The sequence below is a fragment of the Phycodurus eques genome, chromosome 10 (genome assembly GCF_024500275.1).
Source record: "Phycodurus eques isolate BA_2022a chromosome 10, UOR_Pequ_1.1, whole genome shotgun sequence".
In the NCBI taxonomy this organism is placed as follows: Eukaryota; Metazoa; Chordata; class Actinopteri; order Syngnathiformes; family Syngnathidae; genus Phycodurus; species Phycodurus eques.
Window position 1 is genome coordinate 14,686,748 of NC_084534.1, and position 16,323 is coordinate 14,703,070.

The 16,323-nt window shown below is 38.4% G+C and overlaps 1 protein-coding gene across 2 annotated transcripts; it reads right to left on the bottom strand.

Annotated features, from left to right (window-relative positions):
- Positions 1-8: 8 nt before the first annotated feature.
- On the bottom strand, positions 9-14,810 carry adipor1a (adiponectin receptor 1a). 2 transcript variants are annotated; one of them, XM_061688906.1, is made up of 8 exons: positions 14,724-14,810; positions 8,537-8,752; positions 8,332-8,451; positions 5,578-5,749; positions 5,243-5,429; positions 4,141-4,328; positions 2,341-2,534; positions 9-1,725 (listed from the first exon to the last, which is right to left on the bottom strand). In XM_061688906.1, exons 2-8 carry the CDS (start codon positions 8,681-8,683, stop codon positions 1,597-1,599), a joined length of 1,137 nt encoding a protein of 378 aa, XP_061544890.1. In that variant the 5' UTR covers positions 8,684-8,752; positions 14,724-14,810; the 3' UTR covers positions 9-1,596. The 2 variants fall into 2 exon arrangements, with proteins under 2 accessions (XP_061544890.1, XP_061544891.1); XM_061688907.1 differs by lacking the exon at positions 14,724-14,810 and adding an exon at positions 14,617-14,705.
- Between the last annotated feature and the right edge of the window lie 1,513 nt (positions 14,811-16,323).

A 16,323-nucleotide genomic window follows, 5' to 3' on the forward strand; every position in this document is an offset into this window, starting at 1 on the left:
TGTACATGTGGAAAAACATTTTATTACAGTATTTTTCCCAAGATTACAATTAATAAATAGTTATGTCTACATTTCAATGAAATGTATGATTTCTCACTTTCTACACAGGACATAACACAAAGTCAAGAATACACATTATTTTAGTTTGTAATAAAGCTTGAATAAGTTGATCTAGAAAAAGTAGTCTTAAACAGCAGTTGATAAAACCTGTCCATGTGGTTGTAGTTCAATAATGATTTGATTGTATATGGCAAGGAGGACTATATGAATCTACATCTGGAAATCATTGCGGAACTCTTGACAATTCAGATAGGCCATTTTATTTAAAACATTTCCATTGGCCTAAGGCACAGGAATACTAGAGTTTTGTACCAATCACACGTAACATTTTAAACCCCATCTGTTAATTAAAAGTCTTGAATTTAAGAATACACGGTGCATTTGCTATTCACACCTCAGATTGCATCTGAAATCTAACACAAAAGGAAGCTTGCAACTGACAAAAACACAGTTTGACCCCTCCAGATCTGTACATTGTGCGTAGCCTGGGACCTAAATTGACAGAAAAAAACAGGATGTATTGTCTGGAAAATGATGGCAGGGAACCTCTTTATATTTCAATGTTTTCATCCACCCATTCTTTTTGCACAACTGCTGCAAATCTTTCTGTAATGTTGAAACAAGTTTGTTTAGGACCTTTTCTCAGATGATGGAATGTACAGTATCAAATGAAAGTAAACCTTAAAAAAATAATTTTCATATAATCCAAGGAAAGGGCAGCATTAACATTTCTATGTTCAAATGCCAGGCAAATATTCACTATTTAGACATCTATGAAAATCCATGATGATAGCACTTAAACAGCTTTTCTTTCAAGACTACTATGACCTAAGCTTTCAGAGCCTTACACTCTTTGTGAGTGTATGCCACATTTCAACCAACAATTGAACAATATTTGTTAGCATAGTAAACATCTGGCAAGATCCTTACATACCTTATGTAACATTTCATATAACAAACACATAGAGGCCCCTTTGTATCTACATTGACCTGGATTGTTGTTCTGCACCTAAATAACTGACTGTACATTCATCCTCAAGCCTGGATAGACAAAAAGTGGGAGAGAATGATTAGTTTACAATGTGTTCCCACTGCTACAGCACTCTTATTAATACTCTTCTTATCCTTTGTCACATGCAGACAGACTGAGACCAAAAGGTTAGTGACCATCAGTTAGATGGAGGTACGATTTTCATTAAATTGATGTTACTTTAGATGCAAATTTCAAGTTTAATTATTGACAAAATAGTGACTGTTGACGATTCCCTCCAGAGCTCGTTGGCTAGTTAATGCTACTTTATTGGAGCCCCCCCCAAAAAAAAACAAAAAACAAAAAAAAAACAAAAAAACAAAAAAAAAGCAGGAAACAAAACCCACCAAAAAGGCCTCACACCAGGTGAGTAAACAAGAAGTAAATGAGCAATAAAGGACTTTTAGGAATTCCAGCAGCATTTGTACTGTGTTTTTATGTGTGCATGTATGTGTGCATGTGGTGTTTGCGTAGGCTATTAAGAAAACAAGTCACAGTTAGGCCTCTCAGAGTAGAGTGTCATCTGTGCATCCTCCCTCCAGGCCGTAACGGAACTCCTGCAGGTTAGAAACGCCGTAGAAATGGATAAACGCTGCTGCCACGACCAGAACATGAAAAATCTGATGGGAGTGAAACTAGAAGGAGAGAGAAATAAATTATGAGTACCAACAATAATTTAATAAATAGGATTTCTCCAAACAAATATAGTGATGCCTTGAGATTTCGTTCAGTGACCAAGTGGATAAAAAATCTATGTGAGTATTGCAATATTATCTGTCTTCATGTGTTTCTCCACCATTTTTATTCAAATATCCTTTCCTTAAAGTTTCATAAAACCACCACATAGATGCTATGCGTTAGCCCATCTATGGTGTTTCCCATTATGTGTTAGCATTAAGATAGCATGTTTAAAAGGCAAAGTTATGTGGTTGTTTTAAATACAGAACATGTAATTATTTTATTATCTCTCACTATTGACAGTAAATTAACTAGGAGTGGCATTAAACAGCTCGAAGTATCTTTTTTTTAAAGATTTGTTCACTCTGCTAACATGCTACCTGTTGTGAATCGAGCAGAGTTGAGTTCACTGCCACCATACAGGGCGGATCTCAAATTTGAGCTCACAAGTGAAAGCAAAAAAAAAAAAAATAATTAATATAGTCTGAATGATGGCTCTTATCTCTAAAACACAGAAGTCAGTTCAGTAGTAGGTAGGCCCCACTGTATTGTGAAAACAAGTAAATACTTACCCATATGTCACACTTGCCGGGAAAATAGCGTTCAGGGATCCTGGCTGCATACAGACCAGCTCCAGTGATATACATGGCCCCCATCAGGTAGAACCAACCCATCTGGCCAACAGTAGTTGCCTTAACGAAGCCCTCCTCGATGGTGAAGTGCATTGTGGGAACAATGCCGCTAAGTCCCAGACCCATAAAAACACCTATGACATGACCAGACATGCAAACACCAAATGGATGAAAAAGGTGACTAAAAAAAATTAATAAAAACATTTTAGAGCGGGGGTGGGGGGGGGGGGGATCCCCGGGGCCCCCGCAGAGAATATTTTTGATTTTAACATAAATTAAGCAATCTGGAAGACGCTGAAGAGTACAATACGGCAAAAAAAAAAAATTAATAATAATAATTCTTCACGCAGAAAAACATATTTACACTGCTCAAGTACATGTTGATAGTCCAATTTAAGATTCAAATTAATTTGGCCTCATTTCTTTGCTATTTTTTTGTTCTGGCAGCCAGGGCATCTCAACTTGCACCTGATTTCTGCTTCAAGCTGTGCCACATGAATAGCATCCTCCTCTTTAAGCAATCTCATTCTGGAAAATAATTGACTAAAATCATTGTCTGTTTCACTATTGCCAACTTCAAAGGCCAATCCCAAATGCATCCTCCAGGAAAATATTAAGTATAATATTTTTCTGTTTTTAATTTGAAGCTAGTTCATCCTGTGTTGTGACATAATCCCTAACACCGCTCCGTCTCTTAATAGATTTAACATTAACATCCGTAAACAAATTAGATAATTGTAGCTGGGTTTACTAATTAATACAAGATGTACTAGCGGATCAACTCTTGTCGCTGATGTTACGTGTGCTTCGCGGTTCTGCTGGGACCACAACCAGGGCCACGATACATACAAAATACAAAAGACCAGTGCAACAAATACGACACTGGCTGATCTGACAAGAAATTTTTTTTGCTTAAACGTACAATAGAGGATGTCCGCTCAAGAGGCGGGTCGAGTAGCCAAACATTGTACTCAAGTAAGAGTACTGTTACTTGACAATAATGTGACTCAACTAAAAGTAGTCCTTCAAAAAATTACTTATCTAGTGTTAATACCAATGGACGACGTGTGAGGTCATGTGACTTTCTTGCATCGTTTGATTGGTGAACTAGACTTAAACGTCACTAGCACTTAAATTGGATTGACGCAAACAGCGGCCAATGTGGAAATCAAAGTTGTCTCGCACATGAAGTCGTTGATGAATAAGCAATAATTGATAAATAAAAGTAGTGAGCGACATTTAGATAATTGTAACGGAATAAAAGTACCGTCACTTCTTAACAGCAGAAGCGGTGGAAGTGCTTTTTCTGGTCTCGTCAACTCCTGTGACTTATCCAAACAAAGCCGGTCCAGAGCACACAGGCGGAACCTCAGGGCGATGCGCGCAAATATTAGTCCGCCGCGGAGTAATATTCAGAAATTACATTTGTGTGGAATGGATCTAGCTGCCAGCGTTCAAGGAGTACGACACAGTCTATGATGACAGCGAGTCCCCCCCGCAAGAAAAACTCATCGGATCTATACGATTCACGTAAATGGCCTATTTTGAGTTCAAAATGGGGAATTACGCCGATAGGCGACTGATTTAAATGTATGCATGACAAAAAACATTTTTTAAAACATTTTAACCATTTAAATACACAATCATTTTGAGTGTGATGGGTCGCTATTTTACCTGGAAGAGAAGATTAAAAATAATGATGCGAAATTATTTCTGCATTATAATGTGTGATGGTATCACCTGCTCTGGTGGGTCTGTGTCGAGGTGTGGAGAACCGGTCCCATTGGGCCACTATGATGGCGGCAATGCCGAGTACACAAACAATGGTGAGGTAGATAAGTCGTGGCTGAGGAGAACAATAGAACGAGTAGTACAGCCACGGCACGAAAGAACCCATGATGAGGAGCGCGATGCCTGAGTAGTCAAGCCTGAGGGACAAATGAAAGATCAATTTCACCATTATTAATACACAATCTGTACACAAAAATTCTGCCTTTAGAAGATAATGATTTAGGTTTTGAATGATACTTCATTGGTCAGAATCATTAGAATCTGAATTATTGGTCAGTATCTGGTGTGAACACCAGTGTGACCTTTTATTTCGGGTAGCCTAAGTCACACCTGTGGAATAGTCATGTAGTCTAATCAGCATCTATGCCACACCTGTGAGGTGAATGGATTATTTCAACAAAGGAGAAGTACTCACTAACAGATTTGGACAGATTTATGAATAATATTTGAGACAAATAGGCTTTTCGTGTACATAGAAAAATCTCAGAATTCAGCTCAGGAAAAATGGAAGCGAAACAAAAGTGTTGTGTTTATGTATTTGAGAAGTATAGTTCAGTTGTCTTTTCCACGGTAAAAATTTAAGAACATTTCCAAGACTTACTAGAGCAACTTGCCTTTTCTTTATGTATATATTTGTACAATTGGGAAAATCGTTGACACTTTTAAGTGCTTGAAAATCCTGATGTTTGTTCACTATACCATTTCAGGCTAATTTCACAATTATACAAAAACAAAGTACTTAAATTCATCATTGTCCTTTTACTATACTAAAAAAGATTGTATTATACTAGAAAGAGACCAAACTGTGTATACAGTAATTACAGTGGCAGTTGGGGTAGTAGCAAAGAATCTGGCTTTTGTTTGAAGGGGTAGTGAATGAGCAGCCCCCATTTGTAAGAGTTTTAAGCACGCGTGGTCATGGTGCATACAAATTCAATGTTTTGGAGTGTATGAAGTTAATCGAGTGGCAGATGACAAACTGAAAAATCAATACTTTTTACAAAATACTGAAAAGAAAAACGGTATTAATGATAAGTGTCTGAGCGCTTACTTGGAGAAGGTGCGAGACACTTTCTCGGAGTGACAGTAGACTGTATGAAAAAGCCAGGAGAAACTGAGGCAGAGCACAGCTCCCAGGAAGAACATCCCAAACACCACTTTCTCTTGAAGCGGGGCCATGAAATACATGTTGGGCCGCAACATGGTTAACGTGCCCAGACACAGGAATAGAATAAGCCCTAAGGGAGACAAAAGAGTTTCAATGTTCTCTCTGGCTCACACGTAAAACAAACATTTTGAAATTGTGAATGCGAACCCATTACAGTAAGTAATACAATCATAATATCAAAAGGTGAGCTAAAATAAAACATGTTTTTGCATTCTGACCTAACAAATGAGTCCAAATGTTTCCGGTCTCAGTGTGAATTCGGAAGATGCTTCCAAAGCAGGCCCGGAATGAAGGCATGGGGGGGCGATGTCCATGCAGGAGGTAATCGTTGTCCTTAAGCCACTCTGGCAGGACATGGAAGGGAATGACTCTCCAGCGCCCCTCCCAAACCTGAAAAAACATATTTTACAAATACTGTACATTCATCCATCCATCCATTTTCTACCGCTTATCCGAGGTCGGGTCGCGGGGGCAGTCGCTTTAGCAGGACATATAATTTCCCTGTTGGAGTTGACGTGAATTTCTTACCTTAATGCCTCAAAGAAAATACTTTTACTGAGAGGGGACAGCGAACTAGTCACTGATGGTGTAGTGGTACAGTCGCCTGACTTTGGTGCGGGCAGCGTGAGTTCAGTTCCCACTCAGTGACGGTGTGAATGTGGGTGCGAATGGTTGTCCATGTCTATGTGTGCCCTGCGACTGACTGGCGACCAGTTCAGGGTGTAGTCCGCCTTTCGCCCGAAGTTTGCTGGGATAGGCTCCAGCGCCCCGCGACCCTAACCAGGATAAGCGGTGTTGAAAATGGATGGGACAGCGAACTCTCCATGAGGAAAGTCCGACGACGATGAGAAAGCAACGACACTTATCGGCTGCTGCCGCGCGAAAAACAAGGGAAATCACATCATGTTTGGTATCAACAGAAAGTTTGGGGTTCTCTGCAGCCATGGATTTAATTCAAATGTACGGAAGATGCTTCCAAAGCAGTCCCGGAATGAAGGCATGGGGGGGGGGGGGGGGGGGGCGATGTCCATGCAGGAGGTAATAGTTGTCCTTATATATATACATATATATATAGACATATATATATATATATATATATATATACATATATATATATATATATACACACACATACATACATATATATATATATACACACACATACATACATATATATATATATATACACATACATACATATATATATATATATATATATATATATATATATACATACATATATATATATATACATACATACATACATATATATATATATATATATATATATATATACATACATATATATATATATATATACATATATATATATATATATATATATATATATATATATAATATCTTTAATTTCATATATATATAAAGATATTATTATTGTAAAACACAAAGTAGGTATTGTATTTTCTGTTTTGCTACGGCTTAGTAGCGGCCAACTAGATCTTCGTAACCAGCAATGTAATCTTTGTTGTGAAAGATCATGTAATACAACATGGCATTTTTGACTGGCCGTTACATCTGCTGCGTTGCAACGGTGTGCACCTGCAATTCAAATTCTGAATTGCAGCAAAACTGGTTAGAGTGTCTGCCTCACAGTTCTGAGGACTGGGGTACAATCCCCGGCCCCGCCTGTTTGGAGTTTGCATGTTCTCCTCGTGCCTGCGTGGGTTTTCTCCGGGCACTCCGGTTTCCACCCACATCCCAAAAACATGCATTAATTGGAGACTCTAAATTGCCCGTAGGTGTGACTGTGAGAGCGAATGGTTGTTTGTTTGTATGTGCCCTGCGATTGGCTGGCAACCAGTTCAGGGTGTACCCCGCCTCTTGCCCGATGATAGCTGGGATAGGCTCCAGCACTCCCGCGACCCTTGTGAGGATAAATGGCTCAGAAAATGGATGAATAGTTATTACCTTTGTAAAGGCTAAATGTTTTTATATTAAGCAGGTGCAGCTCATGTAGTGGCTGGTGAGTGTACTCCACACATTCTTTGCACCACTGCATGGAAAAATCCACTGTTGACTGACTAAAAACAACACTTCTGTGACATGTTAAGCTCTCATTAGTGCTGTGGACCCAGATTTGCACCAACTGAACTTGCTTAAACCAAGCAAAACCTTAAAACATGACCTGTACAGTTAATAAAGCTTTAATAATAATGACAGTTTGATCAGGGAACAAATTATTTTGATTGCCTCCTTTTCCTACAGTAAACATGTTTTCTAAATTTTAAGAAACTGGAGGTTTACCATCCTGAAATGGGTTGCGTTCAACCTTTGCTAATCATGAGCAGTACTCAACTGGAATGGACACATTGAGTAGGAACAAGGAAGTGACACCAGGTGGCTTGTCTTATGAAAACAAGTTGTTCCCATTTACATATTTTGGAACCAGAAGTTGCCGTTTCTGGGGAGCGGGCGGATCCATGCATATTACAACACCTCCGCACTAACTGACACGTCGTGGCAGTAGCAATTTGAGGCAGTTGAAGGTAGCCACACCTTGCAGCATTGTGCTTTGCTCTCTGTTTGACTGCACACGAGAGTATAATATCCCAAATAAACATTTATTATGAGATAGTAATTAAGACTACTATGTTACCTCAGGTACTTAAGTACATGGGGCACCCATGGAAATACTATACTATAAAGAGATTACACTTAGGTAGTTGTTTTCCAATTTGAAAGACTGCCATTATATGACAAAAGTATGACAAAATTGACTTTTTCCCTACCTTGTTTAATCCTACGATGTTTAATGCTCACATTGATCTTTACTTTTCTGTGTTAAGAGGTGGGAATAATCACATGCAGTCTCACACAGCAATCACATTGTACTGCTTTAAAACGTGGTACATTTCAACTTAAATTTAAGTTACCAAATGTGGTTCTTTGCCCGTTACGAAATTTGTATTTAGGGTGCACACAGAGGTTGCAAAATGGAAAGCTGCACTTACTTTGTGTACAAACTCTTCCATCTTTTCCATGGCGTGGTGTGCCTGGAGTGGTAAGGTCAGAACCTCTCCCACCTCATCATCATCATCCTCCTCCTCCTCATCCGCGAGCATGGTTGCTCCCTTTAAAGAGAGGATTACTGAAGATGAACGGGAACTAAATTTGTCGGGAGTGGGGTTGGGCTATTAAGAATAAAAAAAGTCATACCTCTGCATGGGCACCTTTGGAGGCCGGCTGGCGAACCCCTCCCTCCTCCAGCAGGGGCCCAAGCTCTATTAGCTCCACATCCGGGACATGGCAGTCCTCTGAGATCCGGCAGTCTGCATCACTTGCAGACCCGTTTCGGCCTGACATAGGGAGACTGCCTGATAACCCACTCACAGTCCCTGTATTCTGCTTCAAACGGTACACTTCAATTTCCTCCTGAGAAAAACACAAAGTGCAATCAACTTCATTGTTTTTGTGAGATATTTTACAGTTCTCAGTGGTAGTGAGTGAACAAACATAGAGATAACAACTAAATGCAAACAACATACAGTGGGTACGGAAAGTATTCAGACCCCCTTAAATTTGTCACTCTTTTGTTATATTGCAGCCATTTGCTAGAACCATTTAAGTTCTTTTTTTTTTTTACTCATTAATGTACACACAGCACCCCATATTGATAGAAAAAAACTGTTGTTGAAATTTTTGCAGATTTATTAAAAAAGAAAAAATGAAATATCACCAAAAGTATTCAGACCCTTTGCTGTGATGCTCATATTTAACTCGGGTGCTGTCCATTTCTTCTGATCATCCTTGAGATGGTTCTACACCTTCATTGGAGTCCAGCTGTGTTTGATTATACTGATTCGACTTGATTAGGAAAGCCACACCCCTAATCTATATAAGACCTAACAGCTCACAGTGCATGTCAGAGCAAATGAGAATCATGAGGTCAAAGGAACTGCCTGAAGAGCTCAGAGACAGAATTGTGGCAAGGCACAGATCTGGCCAATGTTAAAAAATAAATTATGGTACACTTAAGGATCCTAAGAGCACAGTGACCTCCATAATCCTGAAATGGAAGATGTTTGGGACAATCAGGACCCTTCCTGGAGCTGGCCGTCCAGCCAAACTGAGCAATTGGGGGAGAAGTGCCTTGGTGAGAAAGGTAAAGAAGAACCCAAAGATCACTGTGGCTGAGCTACAGAGATGAAGTCGGGAGATGGGAGAAAGTTCTTGAAAGTCAACCATCACTGCACCCCTCCACCGGGGCTTTATGGCATAGTGGCCTGACGGAAGTCTCTCCCCAGTGTAAGCCACATGAAAGCCCGCATGGAGTTTTCTTTAAAAAAAAAAAAAAATAATAACAAAAATAAATTAAAAAAAACACCTCAAGGACTCAAATATGGTGAGAAATAAGATTATCTGGTCTGATGAGACCAAGTAAGAACTTTTTGGCCTTAAATCTAAGCGGTATGTGTGGATAAAACCAGGCACTGCTCATCACCTGTCCAATACAGTCCCAACAGTGAAGCATGGTGGTGGCAGCAGCATCATGATGTGGGTGTGTTTTTCAGCTGCAGGGACAGGACGACAGGTTGCAATCAAACGAAAGATGAATGTGGCCAAGTACAGGGATATCCTGGACGAAAACTTTCTCCAGTGTGCTCAGGACCTCAGACCGGGCCGAAGGGTCACCTTCAAACAAGACAATGACCCTAAGCACACAGGTAAAATAACAAAGGAGTGGCTTGAGAACAACTCTGTGACTGTTCTTGAATGGCCCAGCCAGAGCCCTGACTTAAACCCAATTGAGCATCTCTGGAGACCTGAAAATTGCTGTCCACTAATGTTCACCATCCAACCTGATAGAACTGGAGAGGATCTGCAAGGAGGAATTGCAGAGGATGTGAAAAACTTGTTGCATCATTCCCAAAAAGACTCATGGCTGTATTAGCTCAAAAGGGTACTTCTACTAAATACTGAGCCAAGGGTCTGAATACTTACGGCTGTGTGATAGTTCAGTTTTTTTTTTTAATACATCTGCAAGAATTTCAACAATACTGTTTTTTTCTGTCAATATGGGGTGCTGTGTGTACATTAATGAGGGAAAAAATTAACTTAAATGATTTTGGCAAATAGCTGCAATATAACAAAGATTGAAAAATTAAAGGGGGTCTGAATACTTTACCCACTGTAAATACCCACTGTATTTATTATCATAATTGTCTACGTCATTTATGAACGTTTTTGGACAAGAAGAGAAAAACAACAGAGTCCATTTGCCTCGATTCAACCTCTGCTGATTACTATGACCTGGATGACTGACAATCTACACAGACATGAAGAAAAAACATTTTTTAGCAAGCGCATTATTATTTTTTTTCCTGTTGATATTGTCACAGTAAGTTAAAAATTACTTTCACAATTATTACTAGGCTAATAATATACTGTTACTATATACCAGTGTTTCCCAATGTTTATTGCGCCAAGGCCCATACAGTCCCCTCAAAAAGTATTGGAATAGAAAGGTCAGTTCCTTTGTTTTTGTTGTATACTGAAGACATTTGGGTTTCAGATCAAAAGACGAATATGAGATAAAGGTTCAGAATTCCAGCTATTTCATGGTATTTACATCTAGATGTGTTAAACAACTCAGGACAGAGCACATTTTGTTCAAAACCACCCACTTTTCAAGTATGCAAAAAAAAAAAAAAAAAAAAAAAAGGAATTGACCTTGCCGTTCCAATACATTTGGAGGGGACTGTATTTCACATTATACAGGACACCACCAGACATAAAAGTTAAAAAAAATTACAATGACTTAGATGTACAGTATAATTAAAAACATTTTTTTAAAAGTATATATCGAAATAATGATCTTGTTTCGATTTACTCACAAATTTAAGTTAACTGAATACGTCTTGCCTTCTACCAAGACCATTTAATTGTTCTGCCAGTCACAATACATTGCTGGCATAGAGAGATGAACAAAGATACACTATAAAGACACATTATTCGTAGTGAATAAATCAGTCTATACCGATTAAGTGAAATTTTATAATTCACAGCAGCACACCTGATGATCCATCATTAAACAATGTGCTGCAGCACTGTGGTAGAGACTGTTATGTATAGTTTATATTAAAAAAAACATTTAAAAAAATAAAAAAAATTAAAAAGACGTCATACAGTGGGGCAAAAAAGTATTTACTCAGCTACCAATTGTGGAAGTATTTTTTTTATCATAGGTATACCTCACCTATGAGAGACAAAATGAGATAAGGAAAAAAAATAAAAAATTCAGAAAATCACATTGTCTGATTTTTGAAGAATTTATTAGCAAATTATGGTGGAAAATAAGTATTTAGTCAATAACAAAAGTTCATCTCAATACTTTGTTATATACCCTTTCTTGGCAATGACAGATCTGTGTCTTCACAAGGTTTTCACACACTGTTGCTGGTATTTTGGCCCATTCCTCCATGCAGATCTCGTCTTGAGCAGTGATGTTTTGGGGCTGTCGCTGGGGAATACAGACTTTCAACTCCCCCTAAAGATTTTCTATGGGGTTGTGATATGGAGATTGGCTTGGCCACGCCAGGACCTTGAAATGCTTTTTACGGAGCCACTCCTTCATTACCCGGGCAGTGTCTTTGGGATCATTGTCATGCTGAAAGACCCAGACATGTTTCATCTTCAATGCCCTTGCTTATTGAAGGGTTTCACTCAAAATCTCACGATACATGGCCCCATTTATTTGTTCCTTTACACGAATCGGTCATCCTGGTCCCTTTGCAGAAAAACAGCCTCGAAAAATGATGTTTCCACCCCCATGCTTCATAGTAGGTATGGTGTTCTTTGGATGGAACTCAGCATTCTTTCTCTTCCAAACACGACAAGTTGAGTTTTTACCAAAAATTTCTATTTTGGTTTCATCTGTCCATCTCCCAATCCTCTTCTGGATCATCCAAATGCTCTCTAGCAAACTTCAGATGGGCCTGGACATGTACTGGCTTAAGGAGGGGGCCACGTCTGGCACTGCAGGATTTGAGTCCCTGGCGGCGTAGTGTGTTACTGATGGTAGCCTTTGTTACTTTGGTCCCAGCTCTCTGCATGTCATTCACTAGGCCCCCCCGTGTAGTTCTGGGATTTTTGCTCACCGTGCTTGTGATCATTTTGACCCCACGGGGTGAGATCTTGCGTGGAGCCCCAGATCGAGGGAGATTATCACTGGTCTTGTATGTCTTCCATTTTATATTAATTGCTCCCACAGTTGTTCTCTTCACAACAAGCTGCTTACCTATTGCAGAGTCAGTCTTCCCAGCCTGGTGCAGGTCTACAATTGTGTTTCTGGTGTCCTTTGACAGCTCTTTGGTTTTAGCCATAGGGGAGTTTCAAGTGTGACTATTTGAGGTTGTGGACAGGTGTCTTTTATACTGATAACAAGTTCAAACAGGTTCCATTAATACAGATAACAAGTGGAGGACAGAGGAGCCCCTTAAAGAAGAAGTTACAGGTCTGTGAGAACCAGAAATCTTGCTTTGTTTGTAGGTGACCAAATACTTATTTTCCACCATAATTTGCTAATAAATTATTTTAAAATGAGACTGTGATTTTCTGGATTTTTTTTTTTTTTACTGATGTGCCCATTTTTCTCATTTTGTCTCTCATAGGTGAGGTATACCCTATGATGAAAATTACAGGCATCGCTCATCTTTTTAAGTGTGAGAACTTGCAGAATTGCTGGCTGACTAAATACTTTTTTGCCCCACTGTAAATAAGGTGGCAGTGCAAAAATGAATAAATTATTTGACAACTAATCAATTATTTTGATAATCAATTAATCCTTTACTGACTTTTTAAAAAAAAAACATAAAATTGTCCAAATCCACAGATTTTAGCCTCTCAACAGTAAAACTTCTCAGATTTCTGTCGTCCTCTATAAAAGCAGATTGATCATCTTTGTGTTTAATAAAAATAAGACATCAGAAAACATCAGCTTTTACTTTGGAAAACAACGATCAACATTTTGCCTATTTTCTAACATGTTACAAATCATACCAGTAAATCTGTCACATTTATAACCAATTTGTTGGTGCATTTTCTGCACTACCAAATTCAAGTAATGTCTTGTTTTTTAATAAAGGGATGGAAATAAAAAAAAAAAATTTTTAAATATAATTTCTTGATTAATCAAGAAAATAGTCAACAAATTAACCAGCAATTAAAATAATCATCAGTTACAGCCCTAAACAATGTTCAGACGTCAAGTCAAATTTTCTGCTGATAAATCATTCATTAAATTAAATTTAAGCATTGTCATATTCAGTAATGAATGAAGATTGATCTCATTTGCAGAAAACTCGATGGAAAACTGGTTGCTATACTGCTAACCCTATCATATACTACTATACTACAATTAAAAAAAGATCAATCTGCGATAACGTGTCCATTTTCCATAGAACAATGATCTGTTGCCATTAAATGTTCTTGTTGTTTTATTTGGAATCACGTAAAAATGCACTAATTTGGACCTAATGGACCTTTATTCTGGCTACCAATGAAGAATATATTTAAGGAAAGAAAACTCCCAGCTTTTAACAGTCAGTTGACAGTAAATATTTTGAACTTGAGGATGTCAGTTTTGAGAAACACTGATCATTTCCATCATCTTATAACCCTCATCGTATTGAACGTGTTCACTGTGCTATGCTGCACAATACTAACATTGGGCCCATTTACTTACAGAGATGTTTCAGTTATTGCATTATAAGGCTTAAGAACAATAATTCATCTCGTGGTTGTCAGATAAAACACCCAACAACCGCACGTTCTCCAAGATGATTTTACGTTCCAATGAAAATTTAGTCAACGTTCAATTGACAACAACGCGATTGTCGAAACAGGTTTGCCATCCCATGACATCCCATAGATCTTTATAGGAATATTCAGTTATGGATCCGCTTGATTGTAAAACAGACAGTGAATGACCTCCATCCAGAGCGTTTACATTTGGATTGATGGCTCATATTCGCGATGACAACCGAACAACAGCACGTCCAAGCGGGGAGCAGCTTTGTAAACGCTGGCGGGCAGACAAACAACGGATGTGACTTAGCAAAGCGTCAGACCGAAACAAAGCAAAACGTAAATAACAAATGTAAGATACCGACGGTTTGATTAATCGAAACTCTCTCAACCGCTAACTACTTATGTCACACAGCAAATCCTAATTTAGCAGGGGGAGTTAAAACAAATGTGTGATGACAGATCGCCCGTATACATGTCGCTAATGTTACCTTTATGCTAGCACCGAGCTGGCAAACAGGCACCAATTATTCGCCTTGTCAGATACACATAGAATTAACATTTACAACGGCAATTGCACTCTCGGAACGCAATTTACCTGACAAAGTAGTCCTCAAACCAGGAAGGTGAATTACTAACCGAAAAAAACAAAACACAATCCTTTTCGGAAGTTGCGGTCTCTTCCGCATAGTTAATCCATACCCTTCAAAACAAAGTAACCATTCTAAATCCATACCCTTCAAAATAAAAGTGTGAATTCCTCTTTATGGAGTAGGTCAATGTTTCCCAAACAAGGCACATGAATTTAGAAAAATCTCACGACACATGACCATACAAAGATGTCACGTCTTAATTTACTCAAATGCAGCTACTCAGTGTGAAATCTGCGCCTGTTTAGTTGAATATAAAAGCTATTAAATTGTATGACTGGCAACATGGGGATAGCCAGGTTAAATGTGGATTATTCCATCTAGTGGAAGAGCACTGAATTGCTCTGCCTGGGGTAGAATAGTGATAAAATACCAAAAATAACCTGTAAACCAATTCCATTAAATTTTATGTATTTTGCAAAAGGTGCTTCACATGTATCTATAAAGCAACAATAATCACATTTTTTATTTAGAATTTCGTATTTCATAAATATATGAGTATGTTTTATGTTATCTGATCAAAAATTGTGTTCATGAAAAAAAAACAAGACAGTGTAAAGAAGCAATTACTGTAATTTCTCGTGTATAACGCGCACCCATGTATAATACACACCCCCAAAGTTGACCTCAAAATTCTGGAAAACCCTTCTACCTATGTATAATGCATTTTTACAATACATGATTTTGCTTCTACCCATATGATCAAAACTAAGTATTACCTGTATTTTGTTATTTTTTTCCTAAGAATTATACTGAATCCGGTTTCCTCCCACATCCCAAAAACATGCATAAATTGGAGACTCTAAATTGCCCGTAGGTGTGACTGTGAGTGCGAATGGTTGTCTGTTTGTATGTGCCCTGCAATTGGGTGGCAACCAGTTCAGGGTGTACCCCGCCTCCTGCCCGATGACAGCTGGGATAGGCTCTGTATGAGCACAACTGTACATATTATGCAGTCATACATACCCCTCATTCATAACCTCGAGATGGCGGCATACATTTATAAAATGGGAAAGTCTTTTTCGTTTTCCCCTATACTTATGTATAATACACACCATTGATTTTTTTTGGGGGAAAATGTGCATTATACACGAGACATTACGGTACTCAAGTCCTATAATTCACTTAGTCTATTATACATACCCAAATACGCTCTTCATTGCAACAAGAGGTCAAAACTGAGAAGCTTATTTTTATCACGTTCAAAGTGAAGCTGTCAATAATACCACCCTCCCTGCAGTAAAAAGGTTTGGAGAACTCTAATTTGGTTACTGTCAGTTTGTAAAATTCTGTCAAGTTTGACACAACAGCTCTGTCTTAACTTGATTAAATGATTGATTAGTTTATTTATTTCCTTTAGCAGATTGAAAAGCACAGTTTAAAAAAAATCAGGTTATTAGTATACTTTGGAAAATCAAGTATTTTGAAATCCAAATCACAGTATGTTGTTAATCACACACATCATGATTCATCATGTCAAGTCCTTGGTGAGACAGACAACAAAAGCTGTTGATATTGGGCATTGAAAGCATCAATAAAGATAGTGAA

Excerpts from the sequence above, each read along its gene's own strand:
- adipor1a (XM_061688906.1), bottom strand. The coding sequence starts at position 8,683 with ATGTCAGGCCGAAACGGGTCTGCAAGTGATGCAGACTGCCGGATCTCA. Across the intron at positions 2,535-4,140 it reads ACACAGACCCACCAGAGCAG|GTGTTTTTATGGGTCTGGGA; the intron begins GTGATACCATCA and ends GTCATGTCATAG. Across the intron at positions 1,726-2,340 it reads CCGGCAAGTGTGACATATGG|TTTCACTCCCATCAGATTTT; the intron begins GTAAGTATTTAC and ends CTCTCCTTCTAG.